The following is a 25,474-nucleotide window of genomic DNA, read 5'->3' as shown; positions in this document are numbered from 1 at the left end:
TTAGGGGTTCTCACTCTGGTTCCCAAACCCAGTTTTGAACCAGCCGGCGCGTTCAGACCGAAAAAAAAAAGTTTGGAAGCTGAGAAGTCGATTCTCAAGGGAACCAAGAAATAGTTGGTTCTTCCCTGCAAACCGTTACATCATCCCTGGGCATGTTGTAGATGAACAGGAAGGAGGAGAAGGCAACGACTGACAACCTGGGGAAAAACTATTTGTCGTGGTCTGCCAAAGAAACAAAATGTTTAATGGCGATTTTGGCGTCTACAGAATTACAAGAAAGAACAAGTTGTATGAATTACCCTTTAATTTGGCGCTTAATAAAGTAAAGTAATTCTTATCTTTTAAATTGGGTAAGGGATGGCAAAGGCTGGGTTCACTTGAGCACCAGACCAAATAATTAATCAACTTTAAAAACTGAAGAGGGATTATTTAGACAGCAAAAAAGCAAACATTTTGCCACTGTTGTGTTTACTTCTGCCAGAGTAAAGCAGAGTAAAGTCCTCCCACTTTGGTTCCACTTAAAATGGTGTGAACGTGGGCTGGTTCGCCAGAAAGCACAGAAACCAGAGCCAGAACCAGAACCGTGTCTGTCTGAAAACACCCAGTATTGATCGTCTCTCGGAGCTTTAAATATTCACACTTTCTTTGTCATTCACTGATCACTATTGATCAAAAGGGTGGAGGTCAAGCAGTGAGGTTTAGTTAAGTCAGCAAGGCAAAACAGCCCTTAACTGTTGTTTTCATACACGCACACATACACACAGCTTACTGGGACTCGTCGTATGGTGTTTGACAGATGCAGTACAACTCCTCTGTGGTGCCCTCCTGGCCCCGTTTACACTCCACACAGATGTAGTCGTCCATTTTCTTGGCCTCCTTCTCTGTGATGCCGACACAGTCACCATGGTACCAGTTGGTGCAAAGGTCGCAGCCGATGTAGAACCTGTGGAGAGAGAAACATTTAATGGTTCCTTTGTTGAATAATGACTGAAGTCAAGTTTTTTAAAGACTAGTGGCTACAGCTGACAGTTGAGTGATATCAGTTATGTCAGAGCAGTGCTGATTTAAAGCCCATGTACACAACACTGGAGTGTGATACAGATATAGTTAGGATTTAAATGTACCGTAAAGCATTTGTATTTTTAATGTTTCCACCACATATAAATCAGAAAAATGATTTAATGCATCAAAAAGAGACTTTGTGTTTTTGTTTGACATGAGAAAATGCAACATGGTGGAAAGAGATGGTGAAAGAGGAAAGGTAAAATGCAGGGATTACTTATTTTTGAGATTTTTTTTCTGCTTTAGTCTGTGACCAGATTGCTTTAGTTTCATTCTTGGTTTTACTTGTTTTCTTTTAGACAGTCAGCAAGAAAACGACACAAATGAAGCTTTTGTTCATCCCTTGTTCTAACACTGGTTCTACAACCAGGGCTTGCTTGTATTTCAGATGCATGCCCTGCTGCAGCCCGTGGGCTTGTGTTTGACTGCAGCCCAAAAGTACAACCTCAGCTGTGACTTCTTCAGAGTCATGAATTTAAATCCAGGAACTAAAAGGTTCCTAGAGAAGTTACTGTACCAAAAAATAAGTATTTCATTAAGCATAAGGGAGCATGATCATACTTGGTCTCGTCGTAGGGCGTCTTGCAGATGCAGTAGAGCTTGGTGTCCTTTTTGCTCTCCTTGGTGCTCGTCGTCGAGATCATCTTCTTCTTCTTGGACTTCGCCGACAGCGTGGTCTCCTTCTCCTCTTCTCGTTTCCGTTTGTGTGTGGGGGTGATGGCGGTGGTGTGGTGGTGCTGAGCGGCGATGCCATGCGTGTGTGCCAGAGTGTGTTGCTGCTGGTTGTGAGCGGCGGCTGCGGCGGCGGCGGCCTGGGCTGCCTGCTGGGCCGCCGCCTGCGCCCTCTCCCTCTCCTTCTCCCTCCGCATCCGCAACAGGTCTCGCTTCAGCTCCTCCTGAGGAGTGGAGTGTCAAGACAGAGGGGGTCAAAAACAAGTAGAGTTTCCTACACCGGTCATATTCTACAGATTTATGAATGTGTAAGACCTTTTGGCGCAATAAAGGCAATTAAATCTTTTTTTTGTATGAACCTCCCACTCTGTTCAAGAAATCGTTTTGTGTGCCTCCCTTCAGTTCTTCGTACCTGAGCCTCAAGCTGCAGCTCCTTGTCGAGAAGCGCTCGCTTCTTCAGGATTTCCATCTTGAGGCTCTCTTTGTGCCGGTAAAGGAGCGAGGAGAGCTTGCTGGCATTTGCCAACCTCCTTTTCGCCTCCACCACCTCCTCCTTCTTCCTCCTCTTGGCCGCCTGCCTCTCATCCTTGTCTATCCGGTCCAGGATGTACTTCATCACCTGGTTGCATACAATCATTCTAGACAGACACAAAGAAGGAGGAGGGGAAAAAGAGAAAAGGACTTCATTCAGATTCTACATCCTTGTGACCTTTTACAAGTTACAGTGGATCATTAATGCACATTGTATAGACTAGTAAGGCCCTGTATACTGGGCATGAACAGGCCCTTGAATGCAGCAGAAAAAGAGGTCATAGTTAAACCTAAAAACAGAGCTCAAGAACAGGCCTGCTCAGTCTAATGAGGACCCATGTGAAATAGGGCTGTGGCCCATTAAGGGTATTTTAAAGGAATAAAAGACAAATAATACTCCTGCTGAGAGAGGCGAAGGATAAAAGAGCAGGGAGGGAGAGGATTATCACAGATCTGAATCTTAAATTCAGAAAGCCAGTACAGTCAGGACACAGAGGAAGAAAGTTATCCCTCCGACACACCAGTGGGAAGGAGCCGAATATTAATCCAAACAATGCTTCAATGTTTCAGAGAGCACAACCTGCAGACTACTGGCTATTTCAAAAATGTGAACATCTAACTTTCCACATGTTAGAAACGGCAGTGCGTATCAATGAACAAAGAGAGCATTTCTCTCGGCACAGGTCCTTGAGGCATTCTGGTGGCTTGGTTGTTTGAGCTATGTGACTCCAAAAGTCCTGGGTTTGACTCTGGTTCTGCGCTTTTCTTGTATCTCGTCTCTATCTGGCTCTACATATTTCTGTTCTCCACTGTGAACTATCAAATAAGAGCCAGAATGCAAAAAAAAAAAGGAAACCTACATCTTGGAAAAACAAATTGCTTTCTTTCCTACCATTTCTGCTTGTACTGCTCGGAAAAGCTTTCTGCATGACTTGACAGACGAAATGCACAATCACTTTAGATCCTAAACCTAACACTGCTACAAGCGATGAAACGTAGAAACAACGGTGCCATCATTTCTAGTCCCCTAGTTGTGTTACTAGACCGTGTGTCTTACAGATGTTAGAGGGGTATTTGGTCGCCCAGTGAGTCCAGAGATGGACAGATAGAAGATGAGTGAGAAGCCACACTGCTCTTGTAAACATGTGAGGGACAGAGAAAAGTAAAATACATAAGGTTGTGCATAAAGTCCTATATAGTGTGATACCAGTGGATCCTGGATGAGAAAACTATGTATAAGATATGAAAAGTAAGAAAAGAAAATTGACAGCCTGACTATTTATATGTAAATATAAAAGTTATGGCTCTACGTATGCAGTATGTTCACCGCTGTTCGCTAACATTCACAACTAGGATTGAAAACCGTTCCGAGAGCCTGGTCCAGGGCATGTTTGTGTGAATGACATACAAACACATCCATGGCTGCCGAGGTCAAAGACGGGCCAGGGCTCCTGCAGCGTGCTCTGAAATACACACTGCAAATGCAGCGTGAAAGTGGAGGACACAAATGAAACAGGACACGCCAACACAACCGACGTGATGATGTGAGTTCCAGGCTTGCACCGACGGGATTATGTTTTGACGGAAAAGCGAGAGAGAGAAAAGGATGACATGAAGAAATGGAAAAAAGGAGGAAAAAGTAAGCAGGGAGACGGACAACGGACAGAGCTGCTGTAGTGATGTCACGGTAGTCTGGGTTTGGTGTTTCAGGTCTGTGTGAATGGAAACAGTGTTGACACACCGTCTGTGGACATAAACACGGGGTTGTCAGAGTCAACGGTAGGTCAGAGTATAATCTATCTATATGAAGATGGAAGGAAGGGAAGGAACGAGCTTTTCTAAACATTCCACTTCTGGTTTTGATTTCATAGATTTTATTGTTGGTGTTCAGAGGAGCGGTGGCTGTCCGAGCTCATCTTACAAAATAAAACAGCACTTTTTTTTTAATGGTCAAAGTGACACATCACTCTGGGTACTACACTACCGGTACTTTGGTAAAACAGTGCCAGGATACCGGCAGCAGTACGGCTCAGTGGAATGATACACGGTTAAAACAGACAATCGCCATCTGAGAATCAATACACGTAATGTTAGTAATAAAAGTCAGATTACTTCATTTTCTGGACAGAATGTACTCAGAGGGGGAAACTACCAGTGTTGGTAATAACGGCGTTAGAGTATAACGGCGTTACTAACGGCGTTATATTTTTCAGTAACGAGTAATCTAATTGATTACTTTTCCCATCGTTACAACGCCGTTGCCGTTACTGAGAATGTGAAGTGGCGCGTTACTACAGTTCGGTTGAATGAAACGCAAGGTGGTTTCGACCACACATCAGCTGCCTCAGGTCAGGGCATGACGGCGAGCTAAAGGTAACGCAGCTAACGCAGCATCCGAGACCCATCAGCTGTGCGCCAGTGCAGCCTGCAGCCCCTGGGACACAGCTGGAGAGTCACAGCGAGACACAAGCACCCACTCCACCCGAGCAGCAGCAGCGGTATGAATCCGACAGACAGACGGACTCCAATTGACGCCTGAAACGCTAAACACAGAGCACTCGCTCTGGGTAAACACAGCTGATAGATCGAAAAAAAAAAAAAAAAAAAAAAGACCGCTGGAGTGAATTTACCTACTTTCCGTCAGGTTCTTGAATGTAACTCGGTCAAGATGCAGCATGATGATGATGGTAAAATTTACAGATAAAAATACGCGTTTTTTCATCAGCATCAGTCTACAGAAATGACGGATAGAGGGGAAAAGGCTTTATGCACAGCTCCACTGCTCCACTGCTCCTGATTCCAGGTGTCTGACCATTGTTGTGACTACTGAGGTCAGAGTCACAGACACACCTGGATTAATCAGTTTGTCCAATAATGCAAGACAGGAAATAAAGGAGCTGGTTTAAGTTCAGGAAGTAAGTGGAGCTGTGCATAAAGCCCATTCCATCAACCTTTATTTAGTGGGAGCATTGGAAAAAAAACACCAAAAAAAACGTTTTAAAGTAACGAAAAAGTTACTTTCTCAGTAACGCATTACTTTTTGGTTTAAGTAACTCAGTTACTAACTGAGTTACTTTTTAAATGAAGTAACTAGTAACTGTAACTGGTTACTATTTTTCATTAACTTGCACAACACTGGAAACTACACAGAAAAAAAATATATAAATAAAAAACCTGAACGGGGGTTTATATAAAAGTTAACTACATGCCCACAAATCAGTGAAAGGGCCGCTAGGGCTTTGTGTGATTTCATTGTACAACCTCTCTCATTTATAAATGGATTTGTCTTTGTGTTCATGCTCCCAGGGTCACAGTGAGGACATGCAGCTGTTGATGGTTACACACCCAAAAGTTCCCATGCTGCGTAGTACCTCCCAGTATGGTGTTGAATCAATGTCACATGGAGACAGGAGGGGGACGGGATATAGACTGCCAAGTGTTGGGGATGCACATCCATAAGATCAGAACATAAAGGCATCGACTGAAAGAGGCAGGACCGTCTCACAGATAATGATCCTAAACATATTTTCTATTCCGTTCTTGTCTGCATGTTGTCACGGTGCATTTTATCTGATAGGTGAAGCAAATCAAGCGCTTCTTATGATCCCCAACCTCAAAATGTCCTGCCTACATTAACGCGCGCGGAAACAAAATTTATGAACACAAACCTCTGATTCTCTTCTCTCTCTGCGGGCGTCATGGTCTTCTTCTGCTTCAGGTGCTCGATCACAGCGTTTTGTTTCATCACCACCTGAAACACAACGTCAGAGCAGGCGGCGCGTTCAGCAGCAGAACAGATATTTACATTTTTGAGAGGAAATGATCAAATGTGAAACATACATGCAGAGTATAGTAAATACACACAGCGACAGGTGAAAACACACACACACACATAATTGGCAGTATTAAGCCCAACAGACAGAGACTGTAAAAATAAACCCAGTCTTAGCGGAGGGTTGGCGGTTGGAGGACGGTGACTGTTTATGTACTGATGGCAGGGAGACGGACGGCTCTGGAGCGAGATGGATGACCCGGCTGTGACGGCTGCCAGAGCACGCTGCGCACTCGACGCACCTGTTTCTGGATGATGTCGCTCTGGCTGGCTGCGTTGAGGGCTTGCTCTCTCTTGGCCTCAGCGGCCTGTCTCTTCTTCTGCTGCTGCTGTTCTCTGAGCTGCTGGATCCTCTGCAGCTGCTCCTGCACAGAAGCTGCCTGGATGGTCACCACGTTCCCAATCTGCACAGAGACAACAACATGGTGGTGTGTTGAATAAATGCACTTGGGGGGTGAAAAGACTTCATCCCTGTAATTTAAATGAGCAAAATCAAAAAGAAAAAAAATATGAAAGATGTAGAGAAAAGTACCAGTTAAAGAGGAAACTGAAGAGAAAGAAAAGCTAAAATTATGTAATATTGTACTCCCCCTGACCCAGATGAGATACTTAGAGGTGTGAAGTCATCAAAAATGGATTATATGACCCATTTGTATCTGATCTGCTACAGGTAGCCAGAAGATAAAACACACAAAGCCTCCTAATTTCCCGATGTTTGCTTTTAATTTCACTGTGATCAAAAGCTTTCAAAAGTATCATGAGTTACGATCTAGTTTAGCAAACACGCTGCGCTACCTGTCCTCCCTGAGCTGAGGTGGTCCCGGTCTGTTGTATCTGGATAGGAAGCTGCAGTTTGATGTGCTGTGGCAGAGAGCCTCCACCCTGCTGGGCCTGCAGCTGAGCCAGCACCTGAACACAAGAAACACAAGATATACACATTTAACCGAGCAGAAAAGAAAATCATCAGTTTTTGCTTGTGCATTTACATCAAGTATTTATCTAGGGGGTTACATCACACTTTCAGCTACATTATACGATCAAAGCTGCTAATGCAGAATCCAGACACAGTTTGGACCAGACAGATGAAATCAATGGTTCACAGAATGATCTGGGCTTCAAATGTTTGAACTTCTTTATTAGCCTTGCAACAGATTACACTCCCCAGTACAGTAAAGTGTCTTACTGGATACTTTGTAGCTTCCCCTGCGTCATTTGAACTGCAGGCGTAGTGGACTGAGGTTTTATGGCTCATTTTCCAGTACCAACCACTATGTTTATTTTCTAATCATACCTGTACCTGCTGCTGCAGTCCAGACATGCTGATGAGCTGAGGCGTCTGCTGCAGCTGCAGCTGGGCCGTTCCTCCTTGTGTTTTAACCTGCAGGGAGGTGGGGGACTGGATGGGCATGTGGGCCTGCGTCTGAGGGGGCAGCTGGCCTTGTGGAGTGGCTGAAGTAGGGCTGCTGGTGGTGGCCAGTGGGGGCACCCCTGCCTGGACGGGGGCTGCTGCCTGCTGGGCGGGCTGGGCCGGGGTTTTCGTAGAGGTGGAGTTGGGCTGACCGGGAACTGTGGTGGCTAGAGAAACAAGGGGTTTGGAGAGGAAGGGAAGATAAAGACTTAAATGTCACATTCACAACATGGCGCAGAGATATGCACGGATTTACTTATCTAATCTAACTACTGTGTTTTTATGATGTTTTAAATGTAAATGCAGAAAATGGAGGTGTTCTGAGCTTCCTTTGTATTGTCTCTCACAATTTTGAGTGATTTTCTGATACAGTTTACTACTCAGGGGTATTTTCCCAAATTTTTCAGTTCTTTGACTCAACCTTAGTGATAGCTGATCTGTCAGGTGAGCCTTGCTTGTGTATAAGTTGTACCTGTGCTTGATGTGGGTGTGGCAGCTGAGGCCAAGGGCGTGAAGAGGAAGCGCTGCACCTGGCCGTTGGGCAGAGCCGCCTGCATGAGCTGCTGCCCCGGCCCTGGGATGACGGTGACCCCGTGAGGTATCACCTGCAGCTGGCCGGTGGTCTGACCCTGGCCTTGAACCATGACCGTCAGAGCCTGCTGGGTGCCGCCGACACCAGCCTGCCGATCGACACCCGACCCCGCCTGCTGCTTCTACAGGAGGAGGGGGTTGTTAGTCGGAGGATACATCAGAGCAGTGAGGTTAGGGAACAGTGCAGTTACACTGCCTGTCCAAAAAAAAGTCACCACTTGGATTTCACTAGGCTAATAGGTAAGAGCCTCCCATTGGATAATTACTGCATCGATGATTATGTTTCAGCTGGAAACAACTTTTTTAGCCCATTTTTTAAATGTTGGAAGACACTTCCTGTGGTCGTGGAAAATATGTTAATCTGTTTCAGAAGGGTCAAATTATTGGCATCAAGCAAAGAAACATCTAAGGAGAATGTTGAGTATACTAATATTGGGTTAAGAACTGTCCAACGTATTATTAAAGACTGAATGGATCGGGGTATATACTGTATAATGGATCGGGAACCATCAACTTCAAGGAAGAAATGTGGTCCAATGTGACCACAGAGTCCAGACCTTAACCCCACTGACAATATTTGAAATAAATGTTGTGACATTGCAGAGGCTTATTGAAACAATGCCACAGCAAGTGCGTGCCGAAATTAAAGTTAAAGGCGGTCCAATAAAATATTAGAGTGCGTGACTTTCTTGTTTTTGGATGGGCAGTGTATGTTTTAATAATACAGTTTTTTTTTTTTTTTTGCTCTTCAACTATTTACTTTCTTTTCACTTTTTATTGTAAAGAACAACATGTCAGGAGGAATAATGTGCACATGACATGATCATTAATCTTTTCAACACTAAATTTATCTCAAAGATTTTATAAATGATACACACAAATAATTTATAAAAAGACTAATTTCATTGCTGTGTGCTCAAGATAACATTTCCCTCACTGACCTGTGTGAGCTGGGTGAGCTGTGCCAGCGTGAGTTTAACCTGGCCTTGCCCCTGTGCCCGTGGGGTGCCGGGCGGTGTTTGGCCCGCCGCTTGTCCTGCTGCGGTGGGGCTGGCTGCCCCCTGGCCAGTGACCGTGGCAACGGGGCTGGCACCAGATATTGCCGTGGAAACTGCCTGGCCTCGAATGATCTGCGTCACTACTTGCTGGCCACCCTGACCTGGAAGAGAGAGGTGTGGCAGATCTGTCACGGAGCAGGCAATAAACATGTAGCCATAGAGGCTGGGCAACATACATGACTCACAGCGGGGTGAGAGGTGGTGGTGGCGGTGGTGGTGGTGGGGGGGTCAGTTATTCTTTGAGGGCGAGTTCCTCTTTGGCCAAATAAAAAGCACTCAAGCTCACAAGAGGAATACGTTACCTTGCTGGACCACGAGAGGTGTCCGAAGTATCGTCTTTCCCATTGGTCCTGTCTGCTGGATCGGGGTTCGGATCACTGTCATTCCTGGACGGATCTGACTACCAGCTGCCAGAACCTGGAGAGATATTTGCGTCAAGACATTAATAATAAAGACGACAGGTTCATCCCTAAACTATGAGAATCTGACAATAAGAGTGAGGTCTAGGATAAAAAACCCCAAATAAAAACAAACATCTGGTTTCAATATAAAATACATTATTTCCTATGGTAAAACTAATGTAAAGAGAAACTACAGAGAGCAACAGAAATGGTAACGGAGAGGCATTGTATTTACTTCTTTATTTTTGCAAACAGACTAGAAAATAAACCAATGGAAAAAAATGAAGTAAAGCTCAAATGTACAGATGATAATGACAGGAGTGTTTATAAAAAAACTCTTCACAGATAAGGTGAGAACAGAAGGCAGCTGTACCTGTTGCTGGGAGCCGGGGGTGTTGGGCCTGATGTTGAGCGTCGTAGTGCGGGGTTGGAATGTGGTGTAGGTCTGGGCGCCACCCGCCGTGCTGGATGGGATGATACCCAACACTTTCTGCTGGACCACACCTGCAACGAGAAGAGGAGTAGAGAGACACCAGGGTGAATGAGGAGCAGGATGAGGAGAAGGCAGGGGAGCACTTTGCCAGTGTTAAATATTAGGTAAGATGAACTCAAAACATAACTGGGGGAATGAAACAAGAAGAACAAGGAGCGATATTTAGAGATGTAACAAAATGGCGTTGGAAGACATGTGGTTTGATGCAAGCGAAAAAGTCGAGGGGCAATTGAATTTTAAAGAAATTGACAGGCGCAAGATGTGTTTCTTATAGACGCAATTTTGTAACTTATCCGACTGCTTGTCAACTTGAATTTGATCAGTGATGTTTATTTTTCACAGGGCTGCCCTTTATTACATCAAACATATCCACCACCAAATTTAAAAACGCTCAAACGTCTCTAATACAATTAGATGTTTGCATGTTACAAGTGAGCGGTTGTACAGAGCTGCTACATTGACGCGACTCAGTACAATATTTGTGGCCTTCGCTCCCCGCTTGATGGCCAGCGTTTGATCACGGCGACGGTAAATATTAGTCGAGCAGGTAAACAAAATCTTCAAAGGCTCACTGAAAGCTTAGTTGGGTTCCCCCCAACATATCTGAACCCCCCTCATACATTATGCATGAATTCAGAACCTACTTTAAAAACTTTCATCTGACAAAGGCAGCGTTTCATATTTGTTCGACAGGCTCTGTGCCTTCATGAGCTCACGTGAAGCTGATGGCAGAAATGGAAACCATGAGAGCGCTGCTCTTTTTCCTCTGCTGCCTTGTTGCTGCGGTTTTTCGACCGCAACCGAGCAGGTAAACCTATACATCAAGGTTTTCCCTCTTCAAACAGGGACGCTAAACCCGGTCGTAAGACCTGGGGAGTAGCTGCTCTGGTCGCACACATCAAACACTTGTTTCTATGGACTTGCTGTTTGGAGAGGTCGGGGAGTTGGGACTCCGGTGAGTGGAGAGGTACACTTTTATTCACACACACAAAAAAAAAAAATCTGAGGGGAAAAAAAGAAAAATGGAATCCCACTATAGAGGGCTACCTGTCTGGGCAGCAGACCTCAGGGTAAACTTGTTTTCCTCTCTAACTTCCTTAAGCCGTTCCAAAACAAACAGGGCGCCCAACAGTCATGCTGGATAAATACACATGTCCATTAAATGGCTACACTCCACCTGAACTTAGTTTCTCCTTCATGACAACTTCAAAAGGTAAGAAAAGTCACTTCCCTCAAATCCTTGGTGAATATCATTCTCTTTATCTGGTGATTGCATGTACATGTTAAAGAATACATTTATTACACATTGAGATGCTCTTTTTCTGTCTATTAATTGCTACATTGCTTTTTGTTTGATAATTAGATTTTATTCCGTTTTTTCTTTTCATTTTGGTTGTTCGCCTGACAGAAAGGATAGAAATAAGGAAAAAGGTCAGTAACTGTAAAAATGAATCCGTATTACTTAATAGAAACATTTCCAGATGAACCTTTTTTACTCCATGTTTCTGTGTTAGTCTTTGAATGAGAAAAGAGAAGAAATAGCCCGCACAACCTCGTTTGTCCAGAATATTTTACTGACAACGTTCTTCTCTTTTCTACTGTCCTTTTGGCCCAGCACCCCAAGCAAGGGATGTGCGTATATTTTCACAGTCTTTGAATGATATACATCCTCATTCTGAAATGCTGTAATTTAATTTGGAAAAATACAGAGTGTAGCTTGAAGTTACTGGTTTTGTGAATACTGAATCTGACCTATGTGACCCAGGCGAGAGCTGTCAGCAGCTCTAATGGAGCCTGTCAACGTGTCAGACCACCTCTACCGAACGCTGAGCAGCATCCATCATCCGATCGCTTGACAGGGCCACAGACAGGTCAGGTGCTGCTCTGTACAAACCATCACCTCATCTGCGGTGTCAATATTGACATTTAAAAAAGAAAACCTAATAGGCACCTAAACTTAAGATAGCTCAATTCTGAATCCACAGTCTGGATTTAGATCCTCAGACTACACAAGTCTACCATCCTGAAAACCCATCCAACCAAAATAACAGCTTTCTATTAGATTACCATGCCGACAAGACACAACCAGACATGATGTGCCACGCCGGACTACGCTGCTGAGTCACAGGGTTGGCACACAATGGGCACCACAGTGGGGCTGGGGTGGAGCGTGCTGCCACAGTGGCACAAAACACAGTGAGCGACTGGCTGCTTCTCAGATGGCAGCACCTTTCACATCTGTGGCATCTAGAACCAGATGGAACAAGAGGCTCATTTAAAGCCTCTTGTATTGCAAGGCTCGGTGTAAGTTTTGCAGTTTTGCATGTTTACATTTGAAAAATGTGTGATGAGTAAATAACACAAATGATAATCACACATCATCTTTACCTTTTGTTCAGTCATTTACTCAATTTAATTTTAGGTTTATGCCGTAACGTCTCTTAAAGACAACCTTACACAGAGAATTAAGCCTCTGGTAAGACTAATCAGGAAGGGCGCTGTGACTCTGAGGTCTGGACCTCGATTAAATGAAGTGCTTCATGCATGATTTCAAGCACTAACAGGAAAACACAAGTGCATTAGAGCAGCGGGAAAACCAACTGTGACAAGTGTGACTGATTCAGAAAGAGTGTAGGGTTTTAATAGAGGCCTATTAGTTCTTCTGAGATGTGGGGCTAAAATGACAGTCTGCTTCTGTACTTGGTAATCAAGGACAGAGGATGTTTAATTTATGTACTGTATATATGTTATTGGAGATTTCAAAACATTTGGGTTTGCGTTAACTGGCACTGACAACGTTCAAAAAGACTGAGAACAGGCTCGGTCCTTTCTGGGCGACACGCGCGCGGTTGGCACGCTAATTTGCTTACACAATGCCATTAACCCGCTGGATCTAATTTGACTCCTTTGACACGTTTGAAAAGTTTCAGCTGTGGGGTCGAGGCGAAGAAATGAAAACACAAACTCATCCTGGAATGGCGACGGATGGAAAGAAACATCTAGTCCGAATAACTGTAACTTGTGCTCTCTGTTTGCTTCAGAGGTGTGACTTATTCAAATCTGCCTTACCTCCTTGTGAAGTTGGCACGTTGACCGTGACGATCTTGCTGTTGGCGGGCAGCGGCAGCTTGGTGGTAATTACCTTTCCACCCACCGAGGTTCCCGTAATCTGGAAGGTGTGCCCACCAGACGTGGCCACGGTGGTCTCTGTACCGGCCCCTAATCCAGCAGACGGACAGAAAACATGATCAGAAACACTGTAACTACTGTCAATCAGTTGATGATCGCTGCTTCTAATTAACTGTGATGCTACGGCGGTTGATGCCGCTGGCTCTCATGAACTTCAGACTTCACATACATTACTTGTGATTACTTTACATCTACATGAAATAGAAAACAAGAGATTTAATGTCGGTAGCCACAGTCCTCTGTCAGGTACCTGTGGTTTGACCCTGCTTCACCCAGGTGGCAAACGACTGCTGGAAGTTCTTGCTCTGCTGGAATGTGACGGGGGTGCCCATCTTGGTGGACAGCACCACCTTGGTGCCGGGGGTCCCCGGGCCGGACAACGAACCGACAATGACTTTGGGTGTGATGGCAGATGTTACAGGAGTCCCTGTTGGAGTAACTGTGACTGTCCCAGGCTTTTGCTCCAGACGTTTCTGAAACGGTAAGTTAACACACATTAATGCACATTCAATAACCGAATACAGACACTAAAAGACAACACAGAGTAGAGATGTAGATTGGTGAAGACTGAGACGTATTACATGTTTCTTGTCTTGGCAGCAACCGCTCAAAAAGGTTAAGTACCGGTAAGTGCATAATAACCCACAAACGCGAGACAAGTCTGACTTGACACAAATGGACAAACAGGAAGAAACTGAACATTGGAAATTGAACTAAACCACACTTACCTTGGCCTGCTCTGCTGCCTGAGCTTTCTCTTTCTCCACCCTGTAAAAGAAAAAGGAAGCCAAAAATCTCATCAGAGCCTTTACAAATTAAAAACAATGGAAATTGGGGTTATGTAAATATCGCTGGTTTTTAAAAAACTGAAGCTTGAAAACAGGTTTCAACACAAATCAGTTTAACACAAAAATATCGGCAAACGGACAGTTTCTGTGCAATATCACAAGTTCCTAAATGGTTGTGGCAGTTCACAGTATTGATGCTACGCAGCAGATGTAGCCAACAACATGCGTAATCGCCATGAGCCTCGGCCCTCTGACCTTTCTGAGAAGGCTCTGATCTCCCAGAGGTCCAGCTCCTCCTCAGCCACCCATGTCTCAATCACCACCGGGCCCGTCTGCTTGGCCGGCTCAGGCTTCTTGGGGCGCAAGGCACTGGAGCGCAGGCCCTTCCTCTGAGGGGTGTGGGTTTCTGGGATTGTGGACAGAAGAATAAATTAGAAATATCCAACAACAAGCCCAAATGGTCTGTCATCATCAATAGAATAATATTACCAACCAGAGAAGGAGAAATGCAACTGATGAACAAACACAGGGACAAGTGTAGGTTTTGTTTACATAGTCTGCTCTCTTAAAATGCTTTCCACAGTGTTGGGAATAAAAGAAAAGCACCCTAACCTTTGGGAGTCTCGGGCACTCCAAGCGGGCAGATGATTTTGCGGATGCAGTACTCTGAGCGAATGCCGTAGGGCCCCACGTCACGGCGCTTGATGATCTCTGTGGTGGTGATTTCAGTGTCCGACGTCTCTGTAGCAATGAGTGGGGATAGGGCTGGGTTGGTATGGTGATGAGGAGGAAAGCCCGAGAAATGGAGGGAATGCACTCCAACATAAAAACAGTGACACCCAAATGAGACTCAGGGTCTTTTTTTCTTCAGGCTCACATAAAGGAAAGAGAACCCAAGTAAACACAAGAATATATCAAAGTTTCTATCAACAATTTCTCATTTGTGCATCCATCTCCCACAGAGCAAGTGGAAATTCACTAACTTATATAGGAAACCATTAATTCCACTGTCAACAGAAGCCATTTCCGCATTTGCTTTATTGCCCTTATCCCCTTCCTTCCAGAATGAAGAGCATCTTTATTATGTGCTGATTTGGGGGGGGGGGGGGTTCTACCTGTACGGGTGGTGCCCACGGCAGCGGATGGTTTGACAGCCATGTCGTCCCACCTCAGACTGGCCCACAGGAGCCTCAGCATCAGACTCACACCAGCCAAAGACTTCACAGTCTGCAGACGGTACCTGTAACACGACCCCGAGGTTCAAGCATTAGTCACGTTTAGTTACATGTTAACAATGTTGCAGCTGTAGTGAAATAAACTGAGACATGATGAAAAAGTCTGTTTGCTGAAAATTTGGGAAGATAGAAACAAAAGAGTAGGCGCTCTACTGCCTCGTGTCATGCAGGTCATTAGAGCAGTGCAGCTGACTCCCAGTGACTTACTCAGCATCACAGAGAAACACACTGCAGTATGATCATGGAACAGGAAGAGGCCGAGTAAAAACAGACTGAGGTTTCTGGTGATGCTGCCGTCCCCTCATGCGAGAAACAGAACAACCGTCTGCCATCTTTAATAACTCATTTAAAAATGCTAATTTCAGTTGAGGAGGAGATATTACTCCCGACTACAAAAGCACACAGACCGAGAGTTTTAAATCACAAAGTTCAAAGTGGAAGCATGTGCATATTTCATTTGGTTCTTTTTAATGTACCAACAATCTGAGTGCTACAGACTGCTCTCAGATGACAGGACGATATCAATGAATTATTTCCTCAGATTTCATCTTAAAAAGAATAATTCCTTCCGTTCGTCATTATGGCCGTGGCTGCCAGCGATGAACTTGTCACATTCGATATGGTCATGTGAAATATCTTGAACAACATGATCATCACAAGGCTGTGAGTGTTGTATGGGGTTTGGTAGATGTTCATTTTCCCATGTGTGAGTACAGGCCAGGGAAATAAAAATCCCTGGGTTGCAGGGTTGGGTCATTGCACAAAGTGAACATCCTGACACTTCTCCGACCGCCGGATGATTCACGTCTACTTCGGAACTCTGAGGTCCGGTCAAAATAACCAGAGGTCCCTGTGTGACACCCGGCTCAGAGCCACAACATGGCTTCAGGGCCAAAGCCACAAACGTCAGACAGGCAGAGAGAAGACATAATGAACGACAAGTCAACAGGACGTGGCGCTCCGACAGAACCAGGAGAGGGTTTGAAGGTGAATAATGAAGAGGAAGAGTATCGTCTAAACGCCTGCAGTCCTTTTTTTTGTGTGGAAATGTCACACAAGAGAGATAACATTGACACGGCTGCATTATTTGACCGGGTGTGGGTAATAAAACAAAAGCATGTGACACAGGCACAGGTGCTGTCAAACTCATTTCTTTCTGTTAGATTGCATTTCTTTTCTTATTTTCATGCAACAGAGACAAAATGCAGTAAAAATGTTGCAACGATACAGACAAACCTCTTCCATACACCATCTCTGGTTGGCTGCCCTCCCACAAAGCACAAATCAACTCTTATTCGTCTAATAAATATGTGATAAACACAGGGTTGTCTTCTGATTAAGGTTGTATTATAAATACATTACTCTGAGATGGCCATTTATAATTCAACAGTGTAAGTCGGTTCTAGCCTTTCCTCAATTTTAATGAAAAGTAAATCTGCTGTGCTGCCATTGAAAGTTTTTTAATGAGAGAGATTTTTCAGTAGATACAAATCACATCCAAGTGTCAAATTCTAAAATTTATATATTCACTTAAGAAAATGAATCAAAAATGTGATTTGTTCAAGAATAGATTCAAAATTCTGGGAGCTTAACAGCACATCCACAGTCACACAGGAAGTTGTGAAAGCACAGGTTAAGGTCTAGTGTGGCAGTGTTGTAAAACAAATTACATGTTAATATGAAGGCAAAGATAACGTAGATTTGTTCGTATTTGTGTAAAGTGCTTCATTACAGATCATAGGTTGTCAAATCCGTTCTCACAGATAATATAGACACAAATCTATCTCCATACAATACCAGAAGTAATGAAACCGTGTGTGATGAAACGACGTGTGGTTTGGGCGGTAAGAGCAGCCTTACCTCCAGGTGATGCCAAACGTGGGCCTCGGTGAAGGATACGGCCAGATGTCCAGGGCGGGCTTCGCGTTGTAGCTGAACACATGCACCTCTCGGAAGCCGCCCCGCCTCGCCAGCACCTTCAGGTCGTCGTGTGGCAGCACGAAGATACTCTTGCGGCTGCTCTTGGTGACGAACTTGCGGTAGGAAGGAAGAGCCGTGTCCGAGCGCGTCTTCTTGGTGCGGGAGAACTTGAGCAGGCGGACGCGGCCCTTTGTCAACGAGTCCTCTTGGCTCACGGTAACCGACGTCACCGACGTTTTGCCGCTCGGGTCGGTCGTCGACTTGCTGACGCACGCGGAGAGCGTCGTCCTCTGCTTCTGCGTCACCGTCTCGCTCGGGCCGCCGTCCGACTGACCGTCCGGCCCCGGGGAACAGACTTTGGTCACAGTAGTTTTGGTCATGGTGGTCAGAGTGGACACTGCGCTGCTTTCTGTCGTCGCCGTCGGTGCGGTGGCCGTCCTCGTCTCCTTGGAGACCACCGTCGTCGTCGTGGTGGTGGTGGTGGACACCGTGGTTACCTGGGTGACGGTGGTCTTGGACGCATCCGCCGCCGCCGCGCCGCTGTTGCTGCTCTCCTCCGTGAAGCCGTCGCTCAGACTGGACTCCTCGGCCGACGGGATGGGGGACGGCGCCATCCGGATGATCTTGACCGCGGGACTGGGTTTGGTTTCCGCGGACTGAGCCTGCAGCGGCGCCGTGCTGTTGTGCTGCGGAGCGCTCTGAGTGTTAGTATCTCCAAGTGCGTCTATGTTGTTCTCCAGCCTTTTCATCTTCAGCGGGGGTTTGTAGTCCTGCTCCGGTAACGTCTTGCTCTCCGCCTCCGGGGCCAGGCTCGGTTCTTTCACCGCTGTACCGTCATTTACAGGCGTCACGTCTCCGTTCACCAAAGGCTTTTGCTGCGTGACGTCTTTCAGCGGCGCAACTAGTCCTTGGTCTTCAGTTTTACCAGTGCTGTTCACCACCACGGGCTGGGGACTGTCGGTGAGTACGCCGTTATTCGAGCTCATTACAGAGTTACTCAACATGCTCTCGCTCCCCAAGCCGTCATTTCCATTTACCTGAGGGAGAGGAGGAACTGGCTCGGGAGTGCTAACACTTTGGGCTTTATGTTGTCCAATTTCTTGCATATTTTCTCGGTTCTCCCCCGGCCCCGTGCCATTTTCCTCAGTGCCTGAATGTGCTGAGCTTAATGTTTCTGGGTTTTGCTCAACAGGTGTAGAAGGAGATGTGTTATGACCGCTCTTTTGGTCAAGAACACTTGTGGATGTCCTTTCGGAGTCAAGTTTCAAACTGGGCACGTCAGACCCTGGATTTTCAACATGTGCAGCCTTGGTAACATCTGATGGTACACTGGCTGTTTGTTGCTCTAAAGAGCGATGAGTTCCCTGTGCTGTTACCTCCTCTCCACCAGGCAGTTTAACACCCTCTTGCCCTGAAATATCTGAACTGCTTTCTTTTGGCCCCGTAGTCCTTTCCACTAAATCTGCCTCCAGCTTCTGGGGCAGGGAGGTGGTTTGGTTTTGCGGTGGAGCTGAATCTCCACCTGTACCTGCACTGCAACTGTCTTTGGGTGTGGAGTCCGTAACAGGAGAAGTTAGAGGCGGAGTGACGACGTCCTCTGTAGGTTTAGAGAGTTCGGTACGACTCTCCGCCTTGACTTCTCCTCCTCCAACTTCTCCTGGTCCTGGAGTTTGTGTTGTGGAGGGTTTCTCCTCCACTTTCACGGCGGTGCCCAGTACGAGCTGTGTCTGAGTGAGAGAATGGGGCTTGAGTGGTGACCGTGGCCGGACTGGAGTGCTCGGAGCGGGGACAAAAGTGGATGAGACTGGTGTGGGAGTCTGGGGTTTGGAGGCAGAGACCTGCTGCCTTTGCTTCTCTTCGATGATGTGCTGCTTGACTCGGCGCTCCAGCAGGCAGTCCAGCTTGGAGGCCTTGACCTTCTTCTTGTAGGCAACGCGGGTGAGGAAGCCCTTGCTGACATCCACTACATCGTAGTTAAAGGGTCGCTGAGGGCCCTCGGGAGCCTCCTCCTTCATGGAAGCTTTATTCTCCTGAATACTGGACCCTGGAGAAGAAATAAAGGTTTAGGTTTTAATTTGCATCGACGAAAAAGAAGATACTTCTTCACACACTCTTCACAATTCCTCAATTAAGTGAAATTATTATATAAGGGTATTAGGGATGTCACGATAATAGATTTTTTTGGTACGATTATTGTCAGAGAAATAATCACGGTATTACGATTATCACGATTATTGTGCATTAATTAATTTCAAACACTATTAATATGTAAAATCAAATATCGTTAAAATAAACATTACCAATTATAAAATATTTTAAATATCTATTAAAATATGACCAATTATTAATCCACCAGGGGAAGTGTTTAAAATTAACTTAAACATTTGGTATCGATGACAATTAATGACTTGAATATTTCAATCTTTTTTTTTAATTACAAATGACACTCTAGCATTTAAATTCCTACCAATTCAATGCTACGTTAGGTAAATGGACCAGTATCTGTGCATTTACCTTTACTTTGGTGCACATCTGCCGACACGGTTCATACATAATCTTTTTTTGGAAAGTGACGGTATTTAGGAATCTTTGCGATCAATTAATTGTGGCGTTTAATACCACGATTAATTGTGACATCTCTAAAGGGTATGTATTCTATCTTTTTTTTAAATTGGAAAATATAACAAAAATCAGCACTCATACCAGACAGGCGATTGAGTATAATGCTTTTAGACATGAGGTCACCTGTCTTACTTTGCTCTTCGTCTGATCGTGACTCTGGTGGATCCACCTCCATCTTTGCTGGTGATTCATTTACTGACAATTCCTCCATCTTTTCTTTTTCATCCACTGCTTCTTTCTTATCCACTTCCATCGTCTCATTTGACTGTTCGACAGATAGCGGACGATCCGTTGCAGGTTCGGAGAGGCCTTGATCTTTTGCATCGCTGCTTAAAGCAGCAGCTCCCTGAGCTTCTTCTGGTGTGGGTGCACTGGGCCGTCGACTCAAGTCCAGCAGGGTGCATTTCTTGCCAAGTTTAGCATCTTTGGTAAACAGATGGACAAAGAGAGGTTTTTTTTAACTTATTCTGAAACACTGCTGGGGTCACAGATAATGCAATTAATCAGACAATTCAATAGCACAAACTGTTAGTTGATTAAAAAAAATAAATAATAAATAATCATGAGAAGGATTTTTTCGCCGTTTTCAGGGCGAAAAAAATAAATGTTAAATGTTAAATAAATGTTGACTCTGCAGTTCAACATCACTTTGACATAATTACACAATGTTTAACGTGGATGTTAGAGAATATAAACTATCTGTGAGGTCTGTGACTAAAGTAATAACACACAACTCAATCACATCCTCAAATATATCAAAGGAGAGACTTAATTCACTGAAGCCCAACCAACCCACGATGACACTGTGGAGATTACTAAACGAGAGACTAATTCCCTCTCAGAATCAAAGAGACTTTGAATTTGAGAAACCCTTAGTCCAAATAACTAAAAACCACATTTTAGGCCCCAAACTTTCCCGTTCCAGACCTTCCAGTTCTTTGCGGTAGTTGGCATTGGTGTTGCCGGGAAGCCGAGGGACAAACCGCTGCACATAAGTCTTACTGATCCAACTCCAGCCCCCGTAGCCCGTAACGCGATACTCCTCTCCTTTCTGCTTCCACACCTTCACATAAGACATAAGAAAGGAGAAGCAGAGTGAGAAACACAGGGGAAAGGTTGAAACGGAGAAAAGTGAATTAGGAGGGACAAAAAAAGTGGTGGGAACGGAGAGAGCGAAGGTATAAAGAGAGATCTTTTAGTTTAGAGGCTGTTCACACACTGATCACTAATTGCTGAGGGAAATGACTCACACAGCTCAGCTCGCTGTATCAAAGAGCCCTTGATGGTCACTCACGCACTTAAGTGCACAACATGCACACCAGTGTTTCCCATTGCAATGACTCAATTTTCCAGGCATTAATTTCTCAACCAAGAAGTAGACGAGTCTGAAACATTATTACCGTCATCCTATTATCAATATGTTTCATGCTGCATTATAATAATATATAAAATACTTAGGACGGCTGTATTTTATACATGAAATCAACACTCCTACCACTCAGTGACTGACAGTCTCTATTCACTGTACGATGCTGTTCACAGTTGCAAGAAAGATTGATTTCACTTGCATATACAGCTTGGCTGTTTTGTTGATGTGAAAGAACATCTTGTTGTCAGTGGTGAGCAGATGGAGCTGAACACTGAGCATCTGCCACTGTGCAACCTATATCGCATCTACATAAATAAAAAAAATCTAAACTGTTGACCTACCTGGTGTTTAATTGGGAAAGTGTACTTGACCCAAGTGGCCTGTTGCATGGTCTCTTCATCCTCCAGCTTCTTCTCCCTCTTTTTCACTTTCTCCTTCTCCTCACGCTCCATTGATGTCATGCGATTTAACCTGAAAACATTTTCAACTGTTACACATGCATGTTAAGCCTGCAGCTCTTAGAGATAAACTGAAATTACACAGAGGTAAATGATCGCTCCAGGTTGTGTTTTAGCATAAGAACCTTTTTTTGGGCCTTCACTGTGTTTTGTTTACTTGCAAAAGCCTGTTCAATGATGGTGACTTCACAACAACCATTCATTATCTTTTCAACCCTTAAAGTTACATATTTTGCACTGTGGTGCTGACAAATGCACCTGGGAATACATTTTCTGTTTGACAACCTGACAACATTAACTGATAAAAGATGGGAGGATGGCGGCTGCTCTTGGAACAGTTTCTATAAAACACACACACTTGTTCGAAAAAAGTTGCTGAACTGCAACTTGTGGAGCTCACACACTCTTTCTTTGATGATCTCACTTCAGTCACACACACACACACACACACACACACACGGAGCCTGAACTTGTGAAATCTTGGACAATCACTTCTTTAGAGGGGCGTTGTGGTGTGGAAGCAGTAGTAGAGGCAGAGGTGGGTGGTACTGGTAGTGGACTCACAGTCTAAATATTATGCCTCACAGCTAGGGTGGGCCTTTTGATCTGATCTGGTTATGATCGCCTCTGCCTGCTAAACCCGACCACACATCCCCTACGCACATGCACTGAATGCTTGTTTGAGTCCTTAGCTTTTTGAGAGTATTTGAATGTGTTGCATTTAAGCTGAACTTGTGGATGGATCATACAGTATAAGTAATATTTTGTTTATCTGTGTGTGAGTAAAAGCACTGATTTATGAATATGTAGTGTACATGTATTTAGTATAAGATGTGCATGATGTGTACCTGGTGTGGCCCAGCGAGTCCTTCCAGACAGGCAGCATGGCCACAGGTTTAATGGCACACTCCAGGATGGCCAGAGCCAGCGCAAACTCTCTGGCCTTACTGCACATCTGAACCGCCTTGATCCAATTGGTCCTAGAAAAAAAAGAAAAAAAAAGACAGACCGACATTAAACATTTTTGTTGCTTTTATTTCTACACATACATTTCTGGATTTACTGAAAACTAAAGCAAATCTCCACTGAACATTTTGTGTAGCTGTACATACAAACATACATCGTTTCTATATCCCTTCTTCCACTCTCTTCTTTACCTGTGTGAGGCCCAGTTCGGGTGCATGAACGGTGCTGGGACGTTGTTCTCCAGCTGGATGATGGTGAGTCTCAGCGTGGAGATGGTGAGGACCTTAGAGCCGTGAATAGATCCGTTCCACTTAAATTCTCCTGCAGGTGTCATGCAGAACTTGTGCGAGAGATGCCGCCTCTTGTCGTGGTCCTGATGAAAGACACATTAAGTGGGTTTAAGTCAGGGATAGACATTGGGAATCTGAAAGACTGGGAATGTTTCACACAGTTACCGCCGTGCTACTTGCCTCTCTGTGCTGGTGCTTGTTGAGAGCCAGGGCGTTGGCGCTGTACTGGTTGTGATAGACGCGGTACTTTCCCTCCTGGCCCAGCTTGAAGAACTGGCTGAGGGTGCCCTTCATCACCACGTCCTTGCGCGTGCTGACACGGGTGACGTCGCCCTGTGCATTCACTACTAGTACCTGTGGGGGTAAGATAATCCGATCAGAACCCATTGCATTCACGTTGAATGAGACGGGCATCGACTCGGAGAAGTCCTTGCTGTTCTTACTCAGCTGATTGACTGTCTTTTCACTAGTTAATGAGCAGTTTAAGTATTATCCCGAGGAGCCAGTGCTTGAGGCTCATACCTTAGTAAACACAGAACCTGCTGTCTGTAAGAGCAGCATCATTTCTTCCATGACTCTCACCTCTTTTCCTTCTTTAAAGCCCTTGTTGGCTTCGTGCACGGCGGCAGCCACCTGTTGACTCTTGAGCTGGCTCAGCTTGCTCTCTGGGTTCCTCAGCCGGGTCACCATGCGAGTTGCAGCAGACTTCTTGCTGAGACCTGTCGCCTCACCGTTGGCTGCATCTTTACCCTCCCCTTAAAATGCAATAATCGTTTCAGTCAAAGTCAGAAGAAGGCGATTGATACACTGAAGAAAATTTTATGTGAATAAAATATGATGTGCAGAGATTATTGTAATAGAAAACCAATATGACTGGTTTGATATACGGGACAGTCATTCAAAGCTATAGTATACATTTCTCCAGAGGAAAGTTGTTATATTACATCAAAACGAGAAGTTTTTGTGTCAGACCTGTATCATCGAGGCTGGCTAGTGATGACTGGGAGGACTTGTCAGCCAGGTCTGGAGGTTCAGGGCCCCTGGGAGGGCCCCCGGCTCCCATGCTGCCGTTACTGTTCTCCTCGCTGGTCTGGGAGGGCTGGCTCAGGCTCGGGATCCCGTCTCCACTGACAGAATCTGATGATGATGGGTTCTCTGCTGCACACAGAAAATCAATACTGATTGTACAATAAACGAAGCCTGCAGGTATCAACTGCGCTCTTCTTCTCAATATCTGTGAGATCTTTAAATTGTTTGTGCAGCAAGATGCAGGACAGGTGTCAGCGCATATTGAGATTACTGAGCAAATAAAACTGTAGCATGAAAGCTGTGAATACTGACCGATAAACATGAAACTCTGCTGAAAAAGCTCAGTTTCAGTGACGACAAACTGACTAGTAAGAGCTCTGAAATGTAGTTTATAGTTAAGGCTGCGGCTCCCCCTACTGTTAAGTCATGCGTAATGCATGCACCACATGACCCATCCAGGAACGGCAAAGGTTTGTTCACAAATGACCACACGGACAAAAACAACAAATGCTGCTGTGTAGTTTTTCCGGATGAGTATGTGCAGGTCATCAATCATCGATCACAAGCGGGCAGCCAAAGAAAAGCTTTTCATAAGAATTATTGAACCAAGAGACAAACGATCACTGTCCCTTGTTGCCTGATCCCTGAGTGAGGCCAGTCATGCTGAATGCAGTGACAAAGCCATCTGATTGCAAATCATTTGATGCAATCAGCTTCTTGGCTCTTGGGCAAAAAAAAAAAAAGAGAGAGCATGAGGAATTAAAAGTTTGAGTGCAGAATGGCTGAAAGAGCTCCAGAGCTGATGCCAGGCTTCAAGAAATAAAAAACTGGACGACTGAACACAAAAGCCAGCAGATGGAATGAGAGCTACATGCAAAAAGAAGCAGGCGGCGTCGGAAACACCAGAGCACTCTGGGGCGTATGGCGGAGCACACAAGTCGCAACGGATGTTAGGTGCATGAGATTCATCATCACACAATCCGGTCTCGGGCAAATCCCCCAAAACGAAGCTTAATGAGGGTCGGCGTCATCCTGACAGCTCCTTTGATACCTTTGGTGTTGTTAGAGACCTCCACAGGGGAGCAGCCCTCTGTCCCAGCCTCTGGCGTGGAGGCCGCGGGCTTTGGAGGCTCAGCGGGCAGGCTAGAGCTCACGGTGGCAGTTTGTGTCGGAGCAGAGGTGTGGGCTGGAAGTATAGTAGGTCCACATGAGAGGTTACTGCCACTGTGGCCTTCTTGGTCAGTGGGCGGAGCCTCGGCAACTACAGGTGAACAGCAGCAGTGTTGTAAATACTGTAGATTTTAGGCCATAATGCAGCAGTGGTTGAGGCTGACAAATATGGTCAAACATTGTGTCAAATACATTTTAGACACTGTTGGCAAAGCTATCTAATGTTTCCTTTAAAAATGCATCTACACATCATATGGAGCTGTTGAAATTAGCTTTTTCAGATTTACGCAGTCATGCATTTATGGAAATATAGACATTTATATTCATTATGCTCTCAAGGCTAATTAGACGGCGCCTACCAAACCTGTATAATTCACTCTCAACTCATGC

The 25,474-nt window shown here is 45.1% G+C and overlaps 1 protein-coding gene across 10 annotated transcripts in view; it reads right to left on the bottom strand.

The window, feature by feature from the left end:
* LOC146991491 (nucleosome-remodeling factor subunit BPTF-like) overlaps positions 1-25,474 on the bottom strand; it is a 46,269-nt gene that overhangs the window by 9,207 nt on the left and 11,588 nt on the right. For 2 of the 10 annotated variants that reach the window (XM_085773528.1, XM_085773546.1), the window contains exons 6-32: positions 24,966-25,175; positions 23,858-24,043; positions 23,468-23,640; positions 23,066-23,239; positions 22,787-22,968; positions 22,478-22,609; positions 21,513-21,642; positions 20,730-20,865; positions 19,935-20,225; positions 17,121-19,224; positions 15,141-15,265; positions 14,638-14,766; positions 14,281-14,431; positions 13,966-14,005; positions 13,488-13,710; positions 13,118-13,267; positions 9,929-10,059; positions 9,457-9,571; positions 9,038-9,255; positions 7,978-8,218; positions 7,389-7,672; positions 6,893-7,006; positions 6,340-6,501; positions 5,934-6,016; positions 2,147-2,372; positions 1,624-1,958; positions 770-943 (exon numbers count right to left, since the gene is read on the bottom strand). In XM_085773528.1, coding sequence (XP_085629654.1) covers positions 770-943; positions 1,624-1,958; positions 2,147-2,372; positions 5,934-6,016; positions 6,340-6,501; positions 6,893-7,006; positions 7,389-7,672; positions 7,978-8,218; positions 9,038-9,255; positions 9,457-9,571; positions 9,929-10,059; positions 13,118-13,267; positions 13,488-13,710; positions 13,966-14,005; positions 14,281-14,431; positions 14,638-14,766; positions 15,141-15,265; positions 17,121-19,224; positions 19,935-20,225; positions 20,730-20,865; positions 21,513-21,642; positions 22,478-22,609; positions 22,787-22,968; positions 23,066-23,239; positions 23,468-23,640; positions 23,858-24,043; positions 24,966-25,175 — 6,619 coding nt within the window. Of the gene's footprint in view, positions 1-769; positions 944-1,623; positions 1,959-2,146; positions 2,373-5,933; positions 6,017-6,339; positions 6,502-6,892; positions 7,007-7,388; positions 7,673-7,977; positions 8,219-9,037; positions 9,256-9,456; positions 9,572-9,928; positions 10,060-13,117; positions 13,268-13,487; positions 13,711-13,965; positions 14,006-14,280; positions 14,432-14,637; positions 14,791-15,140; positions 15,266-17,120; positions 19,225-19,934; positions 20,226-20,729; positions 20,866-21,512; positions 21,643-22,477; positions 22,610-22,786; positions 22,969-23,065; positions 23,240-23,467; positions 23,641-23,857; positions 24,044-24,965; positions 25,176-25,474 lie in introns of all 10 variants that reach the window. The other 8 variants (XM_085773537.1, XM_085773554.1, XM_085773603.1 and 5 more) reach the window with 7 other exon arrangements.

This window comes from Trachurus japonicus, chromosome 1, assembly GCF_045865225.1.
Source record: "Trachurus japonicus isolate A0001 chromosome 1, Traja_1.0".
Classification (NCBI taxonomy): Eukaryota; Metazoa; Chordata; class Actinopteri; order Carangiformes; family Carangidae; genus Trachurus; species Trachurus japonicus.
This window is presented reverse-complemented; position numbering and strand designations above follow the sequence as displayed.